The sequence below is a fragment of the Lemur catta genome, chromosome 16 (genome assembly GCF_020740605.2).
Source record: "Lemur catta isolate mLemCat1 chromosome 16, mLemCat1.pri, whole genome shotgun sequence".
NCBI lineage: Eukaryota > Metazoa > Chordata > Mammalia > Primates > Lemuridae > Lemur > Lemur catta.
The window spans coordinates 12,084,445-12,102,053 of NC_059143.1; the positions used below are offsets into that span (position 1 = coordinate 12,084,445).

A 17,609-nucleotide genomic window follows, 5' to 3' on the forward strand; every position below is an offset into this window, starting at 1 on the left:
ACAGAAAATCTGGGTTGTTCTCTTGACAGCACAGGGAGGGGAGCGCGCACGCACTGAACAGTCTAAATGGCCGCCTAACGGGGGGTTTGCCTTCGGTTGGAAGGAAGAGCTGGTGGGAGGGAGCACCGTTTGGCCGCGTCACAGAAGGGACCACACTGACGCCGGGATAACAGCAGTCCAGACGTAGCAAGAGTGACACCCCACGGAATAGGGCTAAACGGGGAAAATGGGTCTAAATTTCTCCAAAGCACAAACAGCAGAACATTGAAATACAAAGGCAGCTGTAGTCACCTGTGTTAAGATCTGCGGCAACACATTTCAACTGGAAAGGAGTTTGCTGTCGCTGAACCCTACAGAGAGGGGGACTCACCTGGCTGAACTTCAGCATCCCTTGGAATTTTTTTTTTTTTGGTAGAAAACTCATAAGCCGATTCTAAAATGTATATGGAAATGGAAAGGAGGATCTATGCTACCTGATTCTGAGACTTACCATTAGTATAAAGCTACGGTACTAAGCCATAAGGAGAGAGACCGAAACCCAGCACAGAACAGGGTCTGCACATGGGGCCACACGTACACGGCCTTTTGTCGGTGCAGCATCAAAGTCACCGGTTTATTCTGTCTCCGCGCCCCCCCAACCCCCGTCCCCTTTCTTCCTGGGCACAGCTTGCCCCGGGTGGTGTGTCTTGCTACCTCTGGGGTAGCCCTCCTTCCACTTCTGGGACCAGACCTGGGACCTATTTTTGTTTTAATTCCAAATTTAATTCCAAATTCCTGGGCCTCCCCTCATCCCTGCTGAGTGGGACTCTCCCGAGGGAGCCCAGGAGTTCCTGGTTTCTGTTAAAGGTCCCAGAGGGTTTTATGCGAGCAGCTACGGGAAAGTTCACTTCTCAGAACGCTGCGGTTCTAAGTTCAAGGTTACGGTGGAAATCAGCAGCTGCTACTCACGCCCAGCACAGAGCGTGGCAGAAACCAGATGCCCACGGGGTAACGGGGTGTGGTTGCCAGGAGCTCAGCATGGCCTGAACACATGCCATTTATTTAGCCTTTGCCTATTTCTAAAACTCTAGGACCACTATGCTATCTTGGGCCTAACCTGGCCCCGAACCCAGCTGATTGCAAGACGAGGGCCACAGCAGTCAGAATGCTGGTGTCAGGTGACACCCTGGCCAGGCTTTCTGGCTAAGTGGCCCTTTGAATAGTCCATGCTCTTTTATTCTTACAGCTTAACTTAAGCAACTTGGTAACAATAGGATTCTTAGATCTGTAACACCCTAAATGAAATGTCGTGATGAAAAACGACCTGAGCCATGAGCAGAAAGGGGCAGGAGAGGGAACAGGAGGGGATGCTGCTGTCCCTGGAGTGTGCTGAGACCCGGCTTCGGCATCCACGCAGGCGTCCCCTCCTGGACGCACGATGTGCGGAGAGAGACTCGCCTGGGCAGGGCCACCTCCCTCTGCCCACGCTTCCCTCTCGCCACCAGCACCCGCCTCCTGGCCCAGCTGGAAGAGGAACAGTAGGACTCGGGCCCAGCAAGGCTCAGCCTCTGCATGCCAAGGCCGCTGGGGTCGCAGGCCAGGGCCGTCCCGGGTCCCAGGCAGGAAGACACCCTCTGCTGGTCGCCCACGCCTGGGGGGCGGGACCCTGGAGGCCAAGACATACCCCTGCTTGTGGGGTATCAGTGAGCGTCTACCTACAGCCACACACTCGAGTGTGGGCGGGTAAATGCGGGCAACTGGGGGAAAAGGAATGGACGAGGGTGCCGCTGAGATGAAGGACGGATGCTGCCACCGCCTGTGAAGATGTGCAGCCGGCTGCGCGCGGCCCAAGCAGGCTGGGTCCTGTGGCCTCACCGCACGGAGAGCAAAGGGGTGGGAAGCTCCTTTCACTTGGAACCTAATTTGTTCGTAAGTGGTGAGCTCTGGACAACCAAAGTATTTGTACATGGACTTGTGAATGCCGGGAGGAGAGATTTCTACGCTTTTTACACTCGGTACCTGATCCCTAATTTAGAAAAGAAGAAAAAGAAAAGGAAAGAGGGGAAACACCCTGTGGCCACCTACAGCGTCCCCAGCCCTCTCGCCCTGCCGGGGCTGGATTCGCAGGCCGTCACTCCTCTGAGGCTACAGGTTTGTAGCAAGAGAGAGGGAGAAAAGCTCGGCCAGGACCAGATTAAACACCCATTGTAGGGGATGGAGTTAAAGTAATAGGTAATATTTATTGAGGGAGTACCAACTGCCAGGCACTGTACTTACAAGTGTTAATCCCCGTAACCACCTTTTGAGGTAGGTATCATAATTCCTTTTTTTTCTGAGACAGAGTCTTGCTCTGTCATCCAGGCTAGAGTACAGTGGCATCATCATAGCTCACAGCAACCTCACACTCCTGGGCTCAAGCAACTCTCCTGCCTCAGCCTTCCCAGTAGCTGGGACTCCAGGCGTGCACCACCATGCCCAGCTAGTTTTTCTATTTTTAGTAGAGACAGGGTCTCACTCTTGCTTAGGCTAGTCTCGAACTTCTGACCTCAAGTGATCCTCCTGCCCCAGCCTCCCAAAGTGCTAGGATTATAGGCATGAGCCACTGTACCGGCCCATTCTTATTAGTTGCAATTTATAGATGAAGAAATGGAGGCATTAGGTACAAAGATAACTTTCCCAAAGTCACAGAGCTAGCGCAGATGAGCTGGGTTTTCAAACCTGGGAAATAATCACTTCCTGGCCCAAAATCCTTCAATAGTTTCTCATGGTACTTAAAATCCAAATCCCTTATCATAGCCTCTAAAGCCCTTCCTGATCTGGTTCTAGCCTGTCCTGATCTGGTTCTAGCCTGTCTTTGACCTCATTGCGTATGTCCTCCTGCCTTGCTCATATACTTGGCCAAACTGAAATTCTGAGTTTTTCAAAAGGGCAAACTCACTCCAGCCTCAGGACCTTTGAACATGCCGTTCCCTCTGCCAGGACCACGTTCTCACATGGATCTCTGCAGAGCCTCACCTTATTCACATCTCTGTGCAAATGGCATCTCCACAGCAGCCTTCCCTGACCCGTCACCTAAAATAGACCCCTGTCTCCCATTCTCTGTCGCCTTGCTCTGTTTTATGTTTGCTCATGGCACTGACAGCTAACTGAAATCAGGTCCTTACTGTATGACCGGCCACTGTCTGCCTTCCCCATTGGGGTGTAAGATCTGCGAGGGCTGCAACCCCGGCACTAAGCCATGTCTTAGTAAATACCTGTTGAATGAAGGAATGTACGAATGCATGGGTTGGTGCGTGTTAGTCAGGAAAGGGGCAGCACACCCACTTCACCGAGCTGAAGGTGAGACAGTAATAGCATGATTCTGCATCTTTTGGCAGTTAGGAACCCCTCCAAGTCCTAGACGAAATCCATGGACCTTTGTCCAAAAAAATAATAATCAAACATCCCTTTAAACCCCAGGGAAGAATACCTGTCCTAATGGAAGGACTTGGATCTATCTGAGCATCAGCTGAAGCCCCTTCTTCCAGCCCCTGCTGGCTCTGGGACACGTTAGCCCCCTGAGCAATGCTTCCAAAGAGCAGAACAGGATCTGTGAACGGGCAATGCACTGAGTAGAAGCACCAGAGCGTGTATCCCTGACCCAGCAATGTGGTTAGTGGTCAAACCTGTCACACGTCCTCACTTATGAACCTAGCAGATATGAAGACCACCATTAATAGCCCTTTCTTGCCCACACATATGAGTCACATCACCCTTCAAGAGCCGACCTGCTGTGACCAGTAGAACGCGGCAGAAGTGATGGCACTCCAGCGCTGGGCCTAGCCTGTAGGAGGCCCAGAAGCTTCTGCTTCCCTTCACGAGCCAGTCGCCGTAAGTCCAACTACTGGAGACCACCATGCTATGAGGAAGCCCAAGTAGCCATGTGGTGAGAGAGGCCACATGGAGGAGCACCGAGGCACAGACATTTGACTGAGTCTTCCAGGACCTTCCAGCCAACTGCAAACTGAGTGGGAGACTCAAGCTGACACCACACAGAGCAGAAGAATCACTAAGCCAAACCCTGCCTGAATTCCTGACCCACAGAATGGAAAATAATACATCTTTGTTGTTTTAAGCCACCAAGATTTGGGGTAAATTGTTACACAGTAGTAAACAACTGGTCCATTCACACCAAGTCCTCACCAGCAACGGCCTCTCCTCCTGCTTTCTGAATCCTATGCATCCCTCAGATCCAGTAACACCTTCCGGAAGTTTCTCCCATCATCTCCCCTCACTCCTCACCCTGCCAGCCTCTGAACACTGCTCAGTAAACACCTGCTCAACCTTGAGGGCTCGGGCAGGGCTCTCCCCGCTGACAAGCCCTCCCTGACTTCCTCAGTGGCCTGGGTGCTTCTCCTTGTGCCCAGTGCGGCTCATGTGAGTCCCATTCCCGTGGCCACCTCCGTCTGCTTGTTTCCCCACCAGACTGTGATTTCATCCGCGTACCCCACACACAGCCATGGCCTACCACATAACAGAGGCTCGATAAGATCTTATGAACTGGAAGTATAAACCCCCACACCCCTCACTGGGCTTTCACAAACAATCTCGTTCATTCTCCCCGCAGACCTGTGTGTCCCTTTCCCACTGTGACTGAAAACGCATTGAGGGTTAGGATCAGGCGTACCCTTCTCCATTCCCCTCACACAGCCGGGCACACAGTAGGTGCTCAGTAAGTGTTCTGTTGACTCAACTGAAGGACATGTGACTTTCATTGTCATCTTAGCTCCAGGTTCACCCAGGGACCTCTGACACTCAGGTTCCCTCTCCCAGACCTGGGTGCCACACAAGGACGCGTCAGGACCTCTTGTTTATTTCTGGATCTTTTCAATCAGTGAAATTCTCGAAAGTCCATGCTGTCTACAGTCACAACACGCGTTCAGTCCAAAAGGATAATGTTCTGGAAGCCACCTTCTCTTTAAAGGCATTCGCCTCCAGCTCCTACCGCAACAAACGGGAAAGTGTGCACACAGCTTCCCACGCTGCCACACAGTTGCAAATCAACTGGAAATATCTGGTTCAATCTGTTATTACAAAGCACAGCCCAGACAGCACTGTCGCCACAAGGGACAAATCCTTCTATGAACACACACAGAGGCTTGTGACCTTTACTCGACATTCGAGATACAGGAGCGGAGTGGGCCTGGGGGAAGGGGCGGGTTATAAATAGTGCGGCTGGTCCAGTTCAGCCTGGTGGCTCCTTATCTGCAAGAGAAGCACTGGGCTCTGGGGACCCTGCCCTGGCTCTCCTCGGCCAGGCTGGGACTCATCTGCCTGCCATGTTGTAACCTTCCCCCCTCGGGCTTCATGTCTCAGCTGGGACTGGATCGTAACATCTCACAGGCTCACAGAGGCTGTGAAGTCTCAGCTCACTGTGTCGCCCGGAGCTGAAAGTCCAGACAGGGAGGACAGGAGGAAAGACAGCAAGGACAGGGGAGGTCAGGAAACAGGCTCCTTCTGGGCACGAGGCTGGCCCTCCACAAGCACCTGTGGACCCGGTAAGTCTGCGCTCAGATCTGGGAGACACGAAGGAGTCGTGGGCTGCACTGGAGACAACGGTTCTTGGATGCAGCCCAGCCTGGGTTCTAATCCTGCCTCCACCACTTGACACTGTGTGACTTCGGACACATTTTCCCTGTGGAGAACAGCACGCCTTCTCTGTGAGGCTGTGGTGGGGCTAATCCGCTGCGTCCCTGAAGGGACCGTCCCAGGGCTGGTATAGAAAGTGCTCAGTACACGTGAGCTCCCTCTTCGCTCCAATCAGAGAAGGCTGCTCGCTACTGAGGCCATCTCAAAGAAAGAACCCAGGTGCAAGAGAAGCTCTGTCCTTCAGGGACTACGTGGTTAGCTCTGAAGGAACCAAAAAAATTAACTCTAGTGCATATGTTACTCACAACTATAAAGCGGCCATTCATTCACTCAGCAAACATCTGCTGAGAGTCTGAGACGTAGCAAAAGCACTGCTCTCAGCACGCTGATGAGCCTCCCGGATCCAGGCACTGCAGGGCTTCAGACAGTTCCTACTTTCGTCCACAATCCTGTGTCTCTGCCAATCGATATGACACCACCTGTCCACCATCACCTAAGCCCTGGATTTGAGGGAATGGGAGGTGGCCCAAAGATGGTAACGACAAAGATTATAATGACACAAACAGAAAGCGATGCTTGTAGAGAGGTGAACAGATTAGGAGACCCCCCCCAGGTAGAAGACGGGACAACAACACCCGCCAGCGCCCCCCAGTGTTATCCCAACAATCTGACCGCAACGCTAAGCTCACCAACGCGATCGTACCGATCACATTCTGCCATCTGCAGTGAAGAACCAGTTTTCCTTTTTTATTGCCAATTTGTTGTGGACTCGTACTTCTCTAAAATACACAGATCACATGCCTGAATGCCACGGTGATGTCAAATTATTTAAAACGTTCCTAGATACGTACTCTCGGTGTTACTGTTGATCTCATTGCTACCCAGCACCCAACGAGCCAAAAACCGGCACCCGTCTATGGACCACACTTTGGGTAGCGCTGATGGAATTTAGTTAATTCCACAAACTGTCTAAAATCTGGTATAATACTGTCACCTGCTGCAAATAAATACAAGAAACGGAATTGTAAGTTTCAACTTACTTGCTGATGGTTGAAATTTGACCAGATCTTGCAAATCAGTAGAAATCTGGAAAACGTGGCTATAGAACTGCCGGACTGAATTCTTCAGGCCAGAAATGTCTCTGGAGTGTGCCCGGAGCGTCCCGTTCATCTGCCGGACACAGGTCCACAGGCTGCTCACGTGCCTGGCGAGTCCCTCCTTGATCCTCTGAAGGCTTCCCGAGATGGCGTCCAGTCTGCTGCAGGTTTGCTCCAGGTGGGACACCCTGCCCTCCACCACGGAGATGTCCCTCCGGGCCCCGTGCATGTTTTCCTTGCACGTGTGCAGCTCCGAGAGGACCTGGCTCTGGACGCTGTGCCACCTCTCCTCCAGCCGGCCGCAGCAGTGAGCCACCAGGTCCTGGGGGGCCGGGGGGGCCTCCACTGTCCTTTCTTGCTCACCCACCTTCGTGAACCCCCCCACTCCAGCGTTTTTACCTGCCTTGCAATTGCTGATTTCATTCCGAAGGTGAGTCACATTGTTTTCTGTGTGCTTTAGTTGAGAATAAAGAAAACTAAAGTCCCGTTGAAGTTTCTGGATGCTCCGTTCAGTTTCTTGAAACTTCCTATGCATCGTGTCGTTTAGAGATTTCCAAAGGCGCCAGCTGTCATGCGCCGTGTGGCCTTCCCCGCTTGGCAAAGCGCCTTCTCTCCCGTGAGGCTCTGCCTGGAAGTTCCGCAGGCAGATGTCCTCAACGACTTGAACTTTGTCCTTCAGGCGGTTTAATTCCATCACGACCCGTTCATTCCCTGACCCCGACGCGCCTGGCAGGGCCGACCCGCGGGGGATGAGTCCCGCGTCCGTGGCATTGGCCGCCTGCAGGAGAACGCTGCCCAGACGGTCTTCCAGAGCCTGTAGTTTCTGATCGACAAGTTGCTTCAAGTCATCCACCTCCCCGTTAATGGTCCCCCGGAGGGTTTCCTCGATGTAGAAGCAGTGTTCCTCGGCGTTCTTCTCTGTCACGTTGATCCTCGCATCTAGTTCATTCCATCTGGCGTCAAAGTCCACCTCCGGCTCTGGAACCGCGAGGCGGTCAAACTCGTTGTCCAGCCGACCATTCAGCATCCTGGTGGCTTCAGCGACTCTCTCAATTTTCTGGTCTAGCGTCTTGATCTGCTGACCAAAGTCACCATTCTTCTTGCCGTCACAGCAGTTTGGCTGCACTGAAGGCTCCTGTATCCGGGCTCGGAGGTCGTTTATCTCTTTTCGCAGACTCGTCTCCTTCTCCCCGATCAGCTCTAGGACTCCCAGGTAGCTGCTGCCATAGTCGTCACACGGCTGGCCGCCCAGCAGCTTGTACTCGCACGAGTTCTTCAGGTCGGCCAGCTTCCTGTCCATGCCCTCCATGAGCTCCTCCCGCAAGGCGTCGATCCTGCTGTCCACGTAGGCCTGGTAGAGTTCGCTGGGGGTCATGGTCACAGTGGGGCCCTGCGCAGCCTCCTGGAGCTGCCTGAGCTGCCCCTCGTAACCCTTCACTTTCCCGTCCAGCTCTTCCAGCTTGTCGCTCTTGGTCCTCAGAGTATCTTTGACTTCAGCCAATTCGGACTTGATGTCCTTCATGCCAGATTCTTTACCATGAAGGACGCCAGGACGCTGGACTGTTTCTGTGTCTCCACCGGTGGCAACACCAGGCTGGGGGTGCCGGCTGCCAAGCCACGGTGGCCGAGTTTTACTGGCATCGTCCTGAGTGGCATGTTTGAGGTTTTCATTCACTCCAGCAAGGGAGGACTGGAGGTCAAGAACCGTCCTCGTGAGTCGCAGAACCTTCTCCTCGAGCACCTGGATTTTCTTTTCCTGAAGTTCTTGGGGCCCCTGTTTGGGATCTACCACCTGGCTTGGTTCTGTTGCAGTTGGGGACAAAGTCTTCCTGGGCTCTGAGACTCGGCTTGGTTCATTATTATCTGTAATAAACAAAAAGTTGAACGTGACTTAACATTTTCTACCTTTAGCCAGTTTCTGCAAAGACAATAAACAGGGTACCTACAGAATACACTTAAACCTTCCGCTCCAACCATCTATCTAACTGTAGGTACTTACTGTGGTAGTGGAAAACAATATGGGCTTTAGGGTCAACTAGACCCCTACTGCCATGCTGGCTCTGCTATTTACTGTTAGCCCTCGAGCAAGTTCATTAACATCTGTGAGCAATAATCCCCTCATCTATAAAGTGGAGGTACAGTCTCTCCTAGAGCTGTTAAAAGAATATATACATCGTCAGGTACGATGGCTCAGGCCTGTAATCTTAGCACTCTGGGAGGCTGAGGCAGGAGGATTGCTTGAGGTCAGGAATTCGAGACCAGCCTGAGCAAGAGCAAGACCCCACCTCTACTAAAAACAGAAAAAATTAGCAGTGTGGTGACACATGCATGTAGTCCCAGTTACTTGGAAGGCTGAGGTAGAAGGATCACTTGAGCCCAGGAGTTTGAGGTTGCAGTGAGCTATGATGACGCCACTGCACTCTCGCTAGATAGAGCAAGACTGTCCAAAAAAAAAAAAATGTACATAGCACCTAACAGATAACCAGTGGTCCCTTTCACCCTAAAGGGAAATATTCATCATCTACTTTATCATATGAACACTTCATTCCCACATTAGTGAACTGCAGCCACACCCCAAGGGTTGACTACATGGTATAAAACCACAAGAAGCCACTTTAGCAAGATCCACCCATTAGCTGTTGGATGATGATATCATATGACAGCACATTATTTGAAGTTGTCCTCAAAGCAAGTCTGAATGTTTTCTCTTTTACTTTTATTAGCATCCCTATGCTAAAAGAGTCTCTTAGACACTGTTTAGCCCTGTTATACAGTTAGGGAACTGCAAAGAAACAGAGAAATAAAGCAACTATTCTATTAGTGTTTCCTAATAATAGAGCCATCTGGCCATATATAGTAAGATTCACTAAGTCCAAGAATGCACACACGGAAAATCGGCTGGTTGTGTTGGCGCATGCCTACAGTTCCAACTACTTGGGAGGATCACTTAAGCCCAGGAGTTCGAGGCCAGTCTGGGATTCAACATAGTGAGACCCCTGCTCTTAAAAATGAAGAAGAAGAATGCAAACATTGAATTACTGAAGTTTGAATAATCCTATTTTGAGAAAATATTCCCAAGGAAACAGTCCAAAAGATTAAAAATTATTATAACAATGATAATGATAAGTCACAAAATGGATAGATACAGAGATAGATAAACAAAAGGAGACTATCAAAACCTGCAGCAATGGGAGGATAAGAAACAAACTATGCCCCTGAATGCAGGAGGACAAGGAATACTGGAAGGGGTTAATGTGGACAAGCCTGGTGACTATAGTGAGACATATCATGCAAAGTAAAAATTACAAAGGATAAATTACAATTAAATAAAACGTATTGACGTACTACACTGAAAAACACTGGAAGTAAATTTAGAATGTTGTAGATATTTGAATTTAATAGTCATTGTTTTTTCCTCCTCTAAACTTTTGCACAAGATCCTAACAGCAGCTATTATTAATTAAAATTAAGTTAGTGGTAAAACCAATACTGAAATTCAGATGTCCAAACTCCCAAGCATCTTTTCTCTTGCAGAGAACTATAAAGAACACCTTATTTTCCATACTGGAAAATCTTACTCTCTCTCTCAAGACACTAAAAGAAGAAAACAAGTTATTGAATCATATGCAACTAAAATGCTATTCCCGGCAAAGGAAATGAAAACAAAAGGCAGGGGAGTTAGGGGGAAGATCAAGAATATAAGGAAATGCTTCTCTCAAATACCACTGGTGACTATGCAAATTGCTACAACTTTTTTGAAGGATAATTTGGAAATATGTTATCAAAATACTCAGAATCCTTTTAATGATGCAATTACACTTCTAGAAATTTAATCTAGGAAACAATCAGGGATGAGTGCAAAAATTTAATAAGAAAAGATGCTTATTCAAATATTATCTATAACAGCAAAAAATTACAAACCACCTAAGTGACCAACAATCGGGTTCAAACAATCACATTCTCTGAAGCCATTAAGTGATATTGTAGAATATTTAATGACATGGAAGGTTGTTCATTATAGATTAAGTAAAAAGGTTCCAAAAATAGTGTTATTTATAATGATAGTGGATTGAGAATAAGCATTCCTTTCCCTCCCTCCTAAAATCCCACGAAAATGGGGGGTGGGGGGAATGAGGGAGACCACAAAACACACCCAAGTCACACATAAAAAAAATTGGAAATCAGAATGGCTTTGGACTTCTTAACAGAAATATTGGAAACTAGAGGAAAATTGAACAATGTTTTCAAAAATCTGAAGGAAATTATTTCCAACCTAGAATTCTGAAACTAGAGTAAAAATATTTTCAGCTTATAAAGTATCAAAGAGTTTACCTCCCTTGCGATCTTCACTTGAAGCTACTGGAAGACGCGCTCAAGAAAAACAAGAGAATAAACCCAGAGTGAGCAGTGGACACAGGAAACAGGGACTCCAGTAGGAGAAGGAAGTTAAGGTCCTAGGTGACGAAAGAAAAAGATGGCCAAGCCGGGTGGGGCAAGTGAGAAGGTTCAAGGCAGATTTCTTCAAGAAGATGAAACTGCTATGTCTGGACATAAGGAGGGGGTATTTAAATAACAGGAGATGAGTTTAGGTTGAACTAGGGATAACAAAATAGAAAACCTAACAAAGGAAACACATAAGACAATTATTAACTCATTGGAATCAAATAGCTGTGTAGGAAAGAAAACCTATTCATAGCACACTACATGGCTCAGCTGTAAATATTATCTACAAAATTACTACAATGTAAACACTGAATATTAAATAAATAAGAATATGGTCTAACTGTATACAAAGGATGGGGGTATAGGAAAGTGTATTTCGAGTGGGTGAAAGGGAGTTAAAACCTCACCTTCCATGATGAGAAGCCAGTAGATGTGAAGTAAGTTCCAAAAGACCCACATAAGGAGTTTAAAGCACCTCTGGGAAGGGAAAGTGTGTGTGTTGGGGGCCGTGGATGGTTTTTCCTGTTAGTCCTTATAAAGCTATTCAACTTTACATATATGTTTACACTTTGATAAAATTAAAACTAAAACTGAAACTATCATGATCCACCAGCCCCCACCATCACAGTACCCATCATGATTCACTGTAATGACTGTCTAATTCCTGTCTTCCATGAGTTGGGGGTTGTGTCTGCCTTGTTTTCCACTTATCCCAGGCCCCTCGTGTAGAGCCTGCCAGATATAGAAACTCAATAAATATTTGTGGGATGAATGAATGAATTTTTCTTTAACAAAATGTTTATGCAGATAGCGGGAAAAGAGTAATATTAGTTCTATTACAAAATGTTAACAGTAGTTCTCATTTGGAGGTGAAATTATGTATCCTTAAATATTTTTTGTATATTTTATAAACACTTTTTAATTGATATGTTAATTTTCGAACTAAAAATTATTTAAAAATCTATTTTAGGGACAATGTTGGGAAATACTATCAGTTTCAAGATTGAAAACACCTCATGAAAGAAAAAAAAAAAAAAAGAAAACACCTCATGGGAAAATGTGATCATTTAAAGGTGACTTAAACACTTAATTTCGTAAGAAAACCCAGGCTGCATATATTGTGACTCAACTCAAAGAGATGATGACCTGACAACACAGGGCAAAATGCCAAAAGGTTTTTATCCATAAAAGTCATTCTTTTACACTTAAAAGCAAAGGTGAACTACAGGGGAACTTCTAACTTGGGGGTCAGCTTTGCAAATATCTCATCCTGAACACAGTGAGAATGATTCTATTTATCTATTTAAAAAAAAAAACAAAAAACAATTGTAACTCCTTAAAATTCAGATTTATGGGGCTAAGTAAAAACCAGAGCATGATTACATGTGTTATCTGAAGAACCTGGAAGGCTCACCATTGTACATCATAAATCCTATTGTTTGAAGGAGCTCTGGGAATGCTAAAGGCGGCCACAAGTAACAGCAGAGCACAAATAAGTTACCTGTGGCTTTCTTCATGCTGTTCCGGGGCCGAGCGGGGGTAGGGCGGGGGGTCTTCACGGGGTCTCTGGGACCTTCCTGGCAGTCTCCCCCTCTGAAGCCGGGGCAGCACCTCCATTCCAGCTGCGTCACCGTCTTGAACCGAGTGACGTATCTGGGTCTGAAGTTCACTCGGTACCTGTGGATGGAAGGGAAGGCACCTCTATTAGCTGCTGTTCCGAGCGCCTCCCGGGGCTGGACCCAAATAAAGAGGGTTCAGGGCACACAGGGCCTCGCCCGCTCTCTCCAGGTGACCTGGAGGGGTCACCGCTGTCCTCGGTCCAGCTCTGGCTCTGGGGTTCAGCCCAACCCAGCCCAGCCTCAGGGAGGCCGGGGCCGCGGACAACTTCGACAATCTCCACCCACAAGTCCAGAGATTGATGTAGACACTTTTCAGCTCCCAAACTGAGGTTTTATTTTACCAACAATCTTCTGTTCTACAATTCACAGCTTTGTGGGGATCTTTTCAGCTGTAACCTTTTCAGGGTTGTTTGGTTTCATGTTTTAAAGAAATTCCCCCGGCACCCTTGTCTCCCGCGATATCCGTGCATCCCCCTCTGCGCCTTCCGTCCCTGATGCCAGCAAGGGTAGCAGGCCACGAGCCTCTGCAGACGGCACCCCACGCCATTCGTGTTCAGACCTTCTCACCAAGATGCCCTGGTCCCTACTGCCCGTGGCAGACGTCGGGAAGCAGAGCTGGAGGCATCCAAAGGCCCTGTGGAAAGTGCACGTTCCCTGACACGCTGGGACAGCACAGAGGGACCCGCGAGGCTGGGCCTGGGCTGTGACGGACAGCGACCCTCCAGCAGCCCACAGGACGGGCCCTCCTCGATTTACCCCAAATTCTATCTTCTGGCTTGGAACCATTGCACTCTTGAACCTCTTCTTCACTTTCCCTGGTTTCCTACACCAGCGCTAGCAGCTGGCCTTGTTTGGGGACCAACTCCCAGAAAGAAACAGGCTTTGTGTCCCTTCCTCGGGGCTGCCATGTGCTGCGCGTGGGGGAGCCGGGACCACCGGCTGCAGCGGCTCAGCCGGCCAAGCAGCTCCAGCCCAGCAAGTCGCAAATCACTAAACGCGACGGACCTCTGACATTTTCCACGGTCAAATCCATGACAGTTAAATCCGGGGTGTAAGGATCCCTTCAGTGGGCAGGCGAGGTGTCCCTGCATAATCCCGAGAGACCCGCAGCCTCCTAACGCCTTCTGCGGTCCCTGTTCGCCGTGGTCTTTCAGGCCAGCGCTGCTCGACCTGGGCTGGCAGAGTCACCCGGGAACTGTGAAAAAAATACCCATGGCCGGTCTCACCCTCAGGTTCAGACTTAATGGGTCTGGGGAGCCTTTTGCAAGGAAAACTCAAGAGAAAGCCCGAGAAGTAAAATGAAAAAGCAAGGGCAGCTGTGGGGTGGTGGAGGGGGGCCAGGGCCTCCCTTCGGGCCCTTCATTCTCTCATTCCCACCCCCAAGGCCCCACTGTTTATATTTTCCCCTTTCACAAGCGAGAAAACAGAGGCTCACAGGGGTTGAGTGACTTGTCCAAGTTCAAACCGACAGGAAGTGGCAGGGCTGGGATTTAAACCCACGTGTCCTCCCTGTACCCCACACGGCCCTCCCAGCACAGGGAAGCAGCGATCCTCTCTGGCAACTGCCCTAGATTTGAGGAAGTGGCCCTACCCAGAGATGTTCCAGAAGGCTCTAAAGGCTGGGCAAGGAGGTAGTCGACCCCCCACTTGGCAAACTCACACCCAGGCATCGCTCCATCCAGGCACACACCAGCCCTGGGTCCCCCCCACCCCACCTCCCAGAAGAATCCTCTGTGTGGTCCGCGAAAATGTCAAAAAAAGAATAATTCCACTTCATTGTTTTGCATACTCATGTAGAGCATAATGCTAGAAAAATGTGTAATCTCAGAAAAACTGTTCCTTTGAGCATTTGAGACTGAATGCAAAAATGTGTTTGGTCTTGGCTGGGTTTGTTCATCTGCCAGTGGAGGACAGCCCACGGGAACCCTCTTGGGGGAGGCAGAGCTGGGGACCAGGGAGCAAACGCTGGGCTCGTGTGCCCCGGCAGAGGGAAGACCCCAGCCCAGCCCTTCTTGCTTTGCCAGCACACTCGGTTCTTTTAAGGCAGCTGCTGCCTTGGAGCCAGCGCCGAACTCAGGGAAGTTCGCTGGAGCTCATGCCCGCTCCCAACCCCGCCCTGTGCCTCCCGCTCTGCCATGGGGTCCCGCAGGGGCCGTGGAGCTGAGCCAGGCAGCCCAAGTGTCCCTGTGGCCCCTGGGCTGTGAGCACATGGGAGATGCTCACTGCATACCTACCGAGTCAGGTAGCTAACTGCACCCAGCGTGGGGGTCACCAAGCCCAGGGACAGTCGAGGTGGCGCTGGGAGGAACCACGGGGGCAGACTCAGGCTGCAGCCTTGGCTCCCGCTCCCAGGCTGGGCTGGGCCCGTGACAGCATCCGGTCCCTCAGGGGAGCCCGTCCACAGCTGCCTCGGGTACCCATGGGGTCCCTGGGGGCTGTGACCCCACAACCCTGAGCCCACCACTCTGCCACCTCACCCCTGCGAGCTCTCATCCTCTCTTCCCAATGCTCCTTTCCCCTCCTCTTCCTCAGAAACCTTTCTTGAAGGTGAAACAAGGGTTCACCATCCTCATGAGTTCGGCCACCATGTTGAGGCACCGGAGATTCCAACGAGAAGGAAGGTGCCGAGAAAAGGTCTAGAAAAGCCGCATCAGAGTTCTGGGACCATGGGACTGGAGGTGTCCCTGCTAAAACAGAACGTGACGAAATGACTGTACCCCCCACAGACAGCTCCCCACAAAGACTCCTTCCTACTGACCGGAGCTGAGACCTCTCTCCTAACACGCTTCAAGTTCACACTGTGTTCGCCTGCTCAGGGCTCGTCTTTCCTTCCGGACCCCAAGTCCGATTAGGGCAGGATTCCTGTTGGTTTTGGTCACTGCAAAATCCCATTTTTTTGATTAATAGATTTTATTTTTTAGAGCAGTTTTAGGTTCACAGCCAAACTGAGTGGACGGTACAGAGATTTCCTACACGCAGAGATCCATCTGTCACAACTGATGGACCCACATTGACATGTCATAGTCACCCTGAGTTCACAGTTTACACTAGGGTCACTCTTAGTGTTGCACATTCTGTGGGTTTGGAAAAATGTATAATGAATGCTATGATGTGTCCACCTTACAGTAACTTATAAGGTATGTTCACTGCCCTAGAAGTCCCCTGTGCCCTGCCTGTTTATCCTCCTCCCCACACCCGCTGACTTGCTTACTGTCTCCATAGTTTTGCCTTTTCCAGAACGTCACGGAGTTGAAATCATACAGTATGTGGCCTTTTCAGATTGGCTTCCTTCACTTACTAACATGCATTTAAGTTTCTTCCATGTCTTTTCATGGTTTGGTGACTTGTTTCTCTTTAGTGCTGAATAATAGTCCATTGCCTGGAACATCCCCATTTTTAAACATAGTGTCTGCCCAATTGTAGGTGCTCAATTATTAATCATTAATTAAATCAGTAACTGGTTCATCAAACAACTAATTAATAGTACTAGGTCTACTTATGCCAAGGTTTTAGGGAATCCGATCGTCCATATTATAATCCCCAGAGTCATCCTCAGTCTAACCCGAGCAGATGTGGATTCCTGAGTGTTCGAAGAACCAAACCAAGGTCCAGAATCCTCAGGTCACAGTGACCTGGAGCTATGCTGTCCAACAAGGTGGCCGCTGGCCACATGCGGCTACTTACATTTAAACTAGTAATATAGAACATCTTGTTCTTCAGTCACAGGAACCACATTTCAAGTACCTACTAGCCGCAGGTGGCAGTGGCTGCAATAATGGACAAATGAACACCTCCATCATCACAGGAAATCCTGTCAGACAGGCCGAGCTAGAGATTAAGGAGATTGTCAGAGAAATCAGCAACAGGCACACAGCTGCTCACCTCTTGATTTCTAACCCACACTAACCATCTTCTTCCTCTTCCCACATCCCTTCTAGAACTACCAGCAGAAAATAACCCCACCTCCCAGCCAAAGAGATCATCTAGACAGCTGCTCCACAAGGTGAGGCTCTTTGCTCTGCATTTAGCATCTACCTGTATTTTATTTTGACACAGGCTACTGACACACTACACAAATTGAAAGCCCCGTGCTGCCTTGGGAACGCTCACTCAGCAGGGATTTCCCCCAGGAGCAGGCTTTCTAGTAAACGCCTCTCCTTCCAGTCCCTGGCCTGCCCCGGAAAGCCCGGAGCCAACTCTTCCTGCTTCATTCCACGTGTGTGGAAACAGTGCTGACTGTAAAGGAACTGAGAGGATAAAGAAGAAACCAGAAAGAAGATGTACTTCCCCAGGGACAGCAGAAAGCATCCTAGCTAGACCTCCATGGAGAAGGAACCACCCACCGGGGCAGAAGGAAAATTAGCATGTGAAGGCGAGAAGTCACTTCAAGGAGATTCAGAATTCTCACATGGGGCAGACACTGCCCTAAGTTTCCATGGAGCAGAAGTTCATTCAGCCACAGCAACTAACTTTTTTTTTTTTTTTGAGACAGAGTCTATGTCACCCCAGATAGAGTGCAGTGGCAACGTCACAGCTCACAGCAACCTCCAACTCCTGGGCTCAAGCAATCCTCCTGCCTCAGCCTCCTGAGTAGCTGGGACTGCAGGCATGTACCAACACGTGGCTAATTTTTCTATTTTTAGTAGAGACTGGGTCTCACTCTTGCTTAGGCTGGTCTTGAACTCCTGAGCTCAGGGGATCCTCCCGCCTCAGCCTCCCAGGGTGCTAGGATTACAGGCATAAGCCACTGCACCCAGCCAGTAATTCACCTTTTTTAAAAAATTGTGGTAAAATACATCTAATATAAAATTTAGCATCTCAGACATTTTTAGGTGTACAGTTC

The 17,609-nt window shown here is 49.3% G+C and overlaps 1 protein-coding gene across 1 annotated transcript in view; it reads right to left on the reverse strand.

Moving 5' to 3' along the window:
• EMILIN2 (elastin microfibril interfacer 2) overlaps nucleotides 1-17,609 on the reverse strand; it is a 46,486-nt gene that overhangs the window by 10,870 nt on the left and 18,007 nt on the right. The window contains exons 4-5 of the mRNA XM_045527616.1: nucleotides 12,649-12,824; nucleotides 6,648-8,567 (exon numbers count right to left, since the gene is read on the reverse strand). Of these exons, the coding sequence (XP_045383572.1) occupies nucleotides 6,648-8,567; nucleotides 12,649-12,824 (2,096 nt within the window). The remainder of the gene's footprint in view (nucleotides 1-6,647; nucleotides 8,568-12,648; nucleotides 12,825-17,609) is intronic.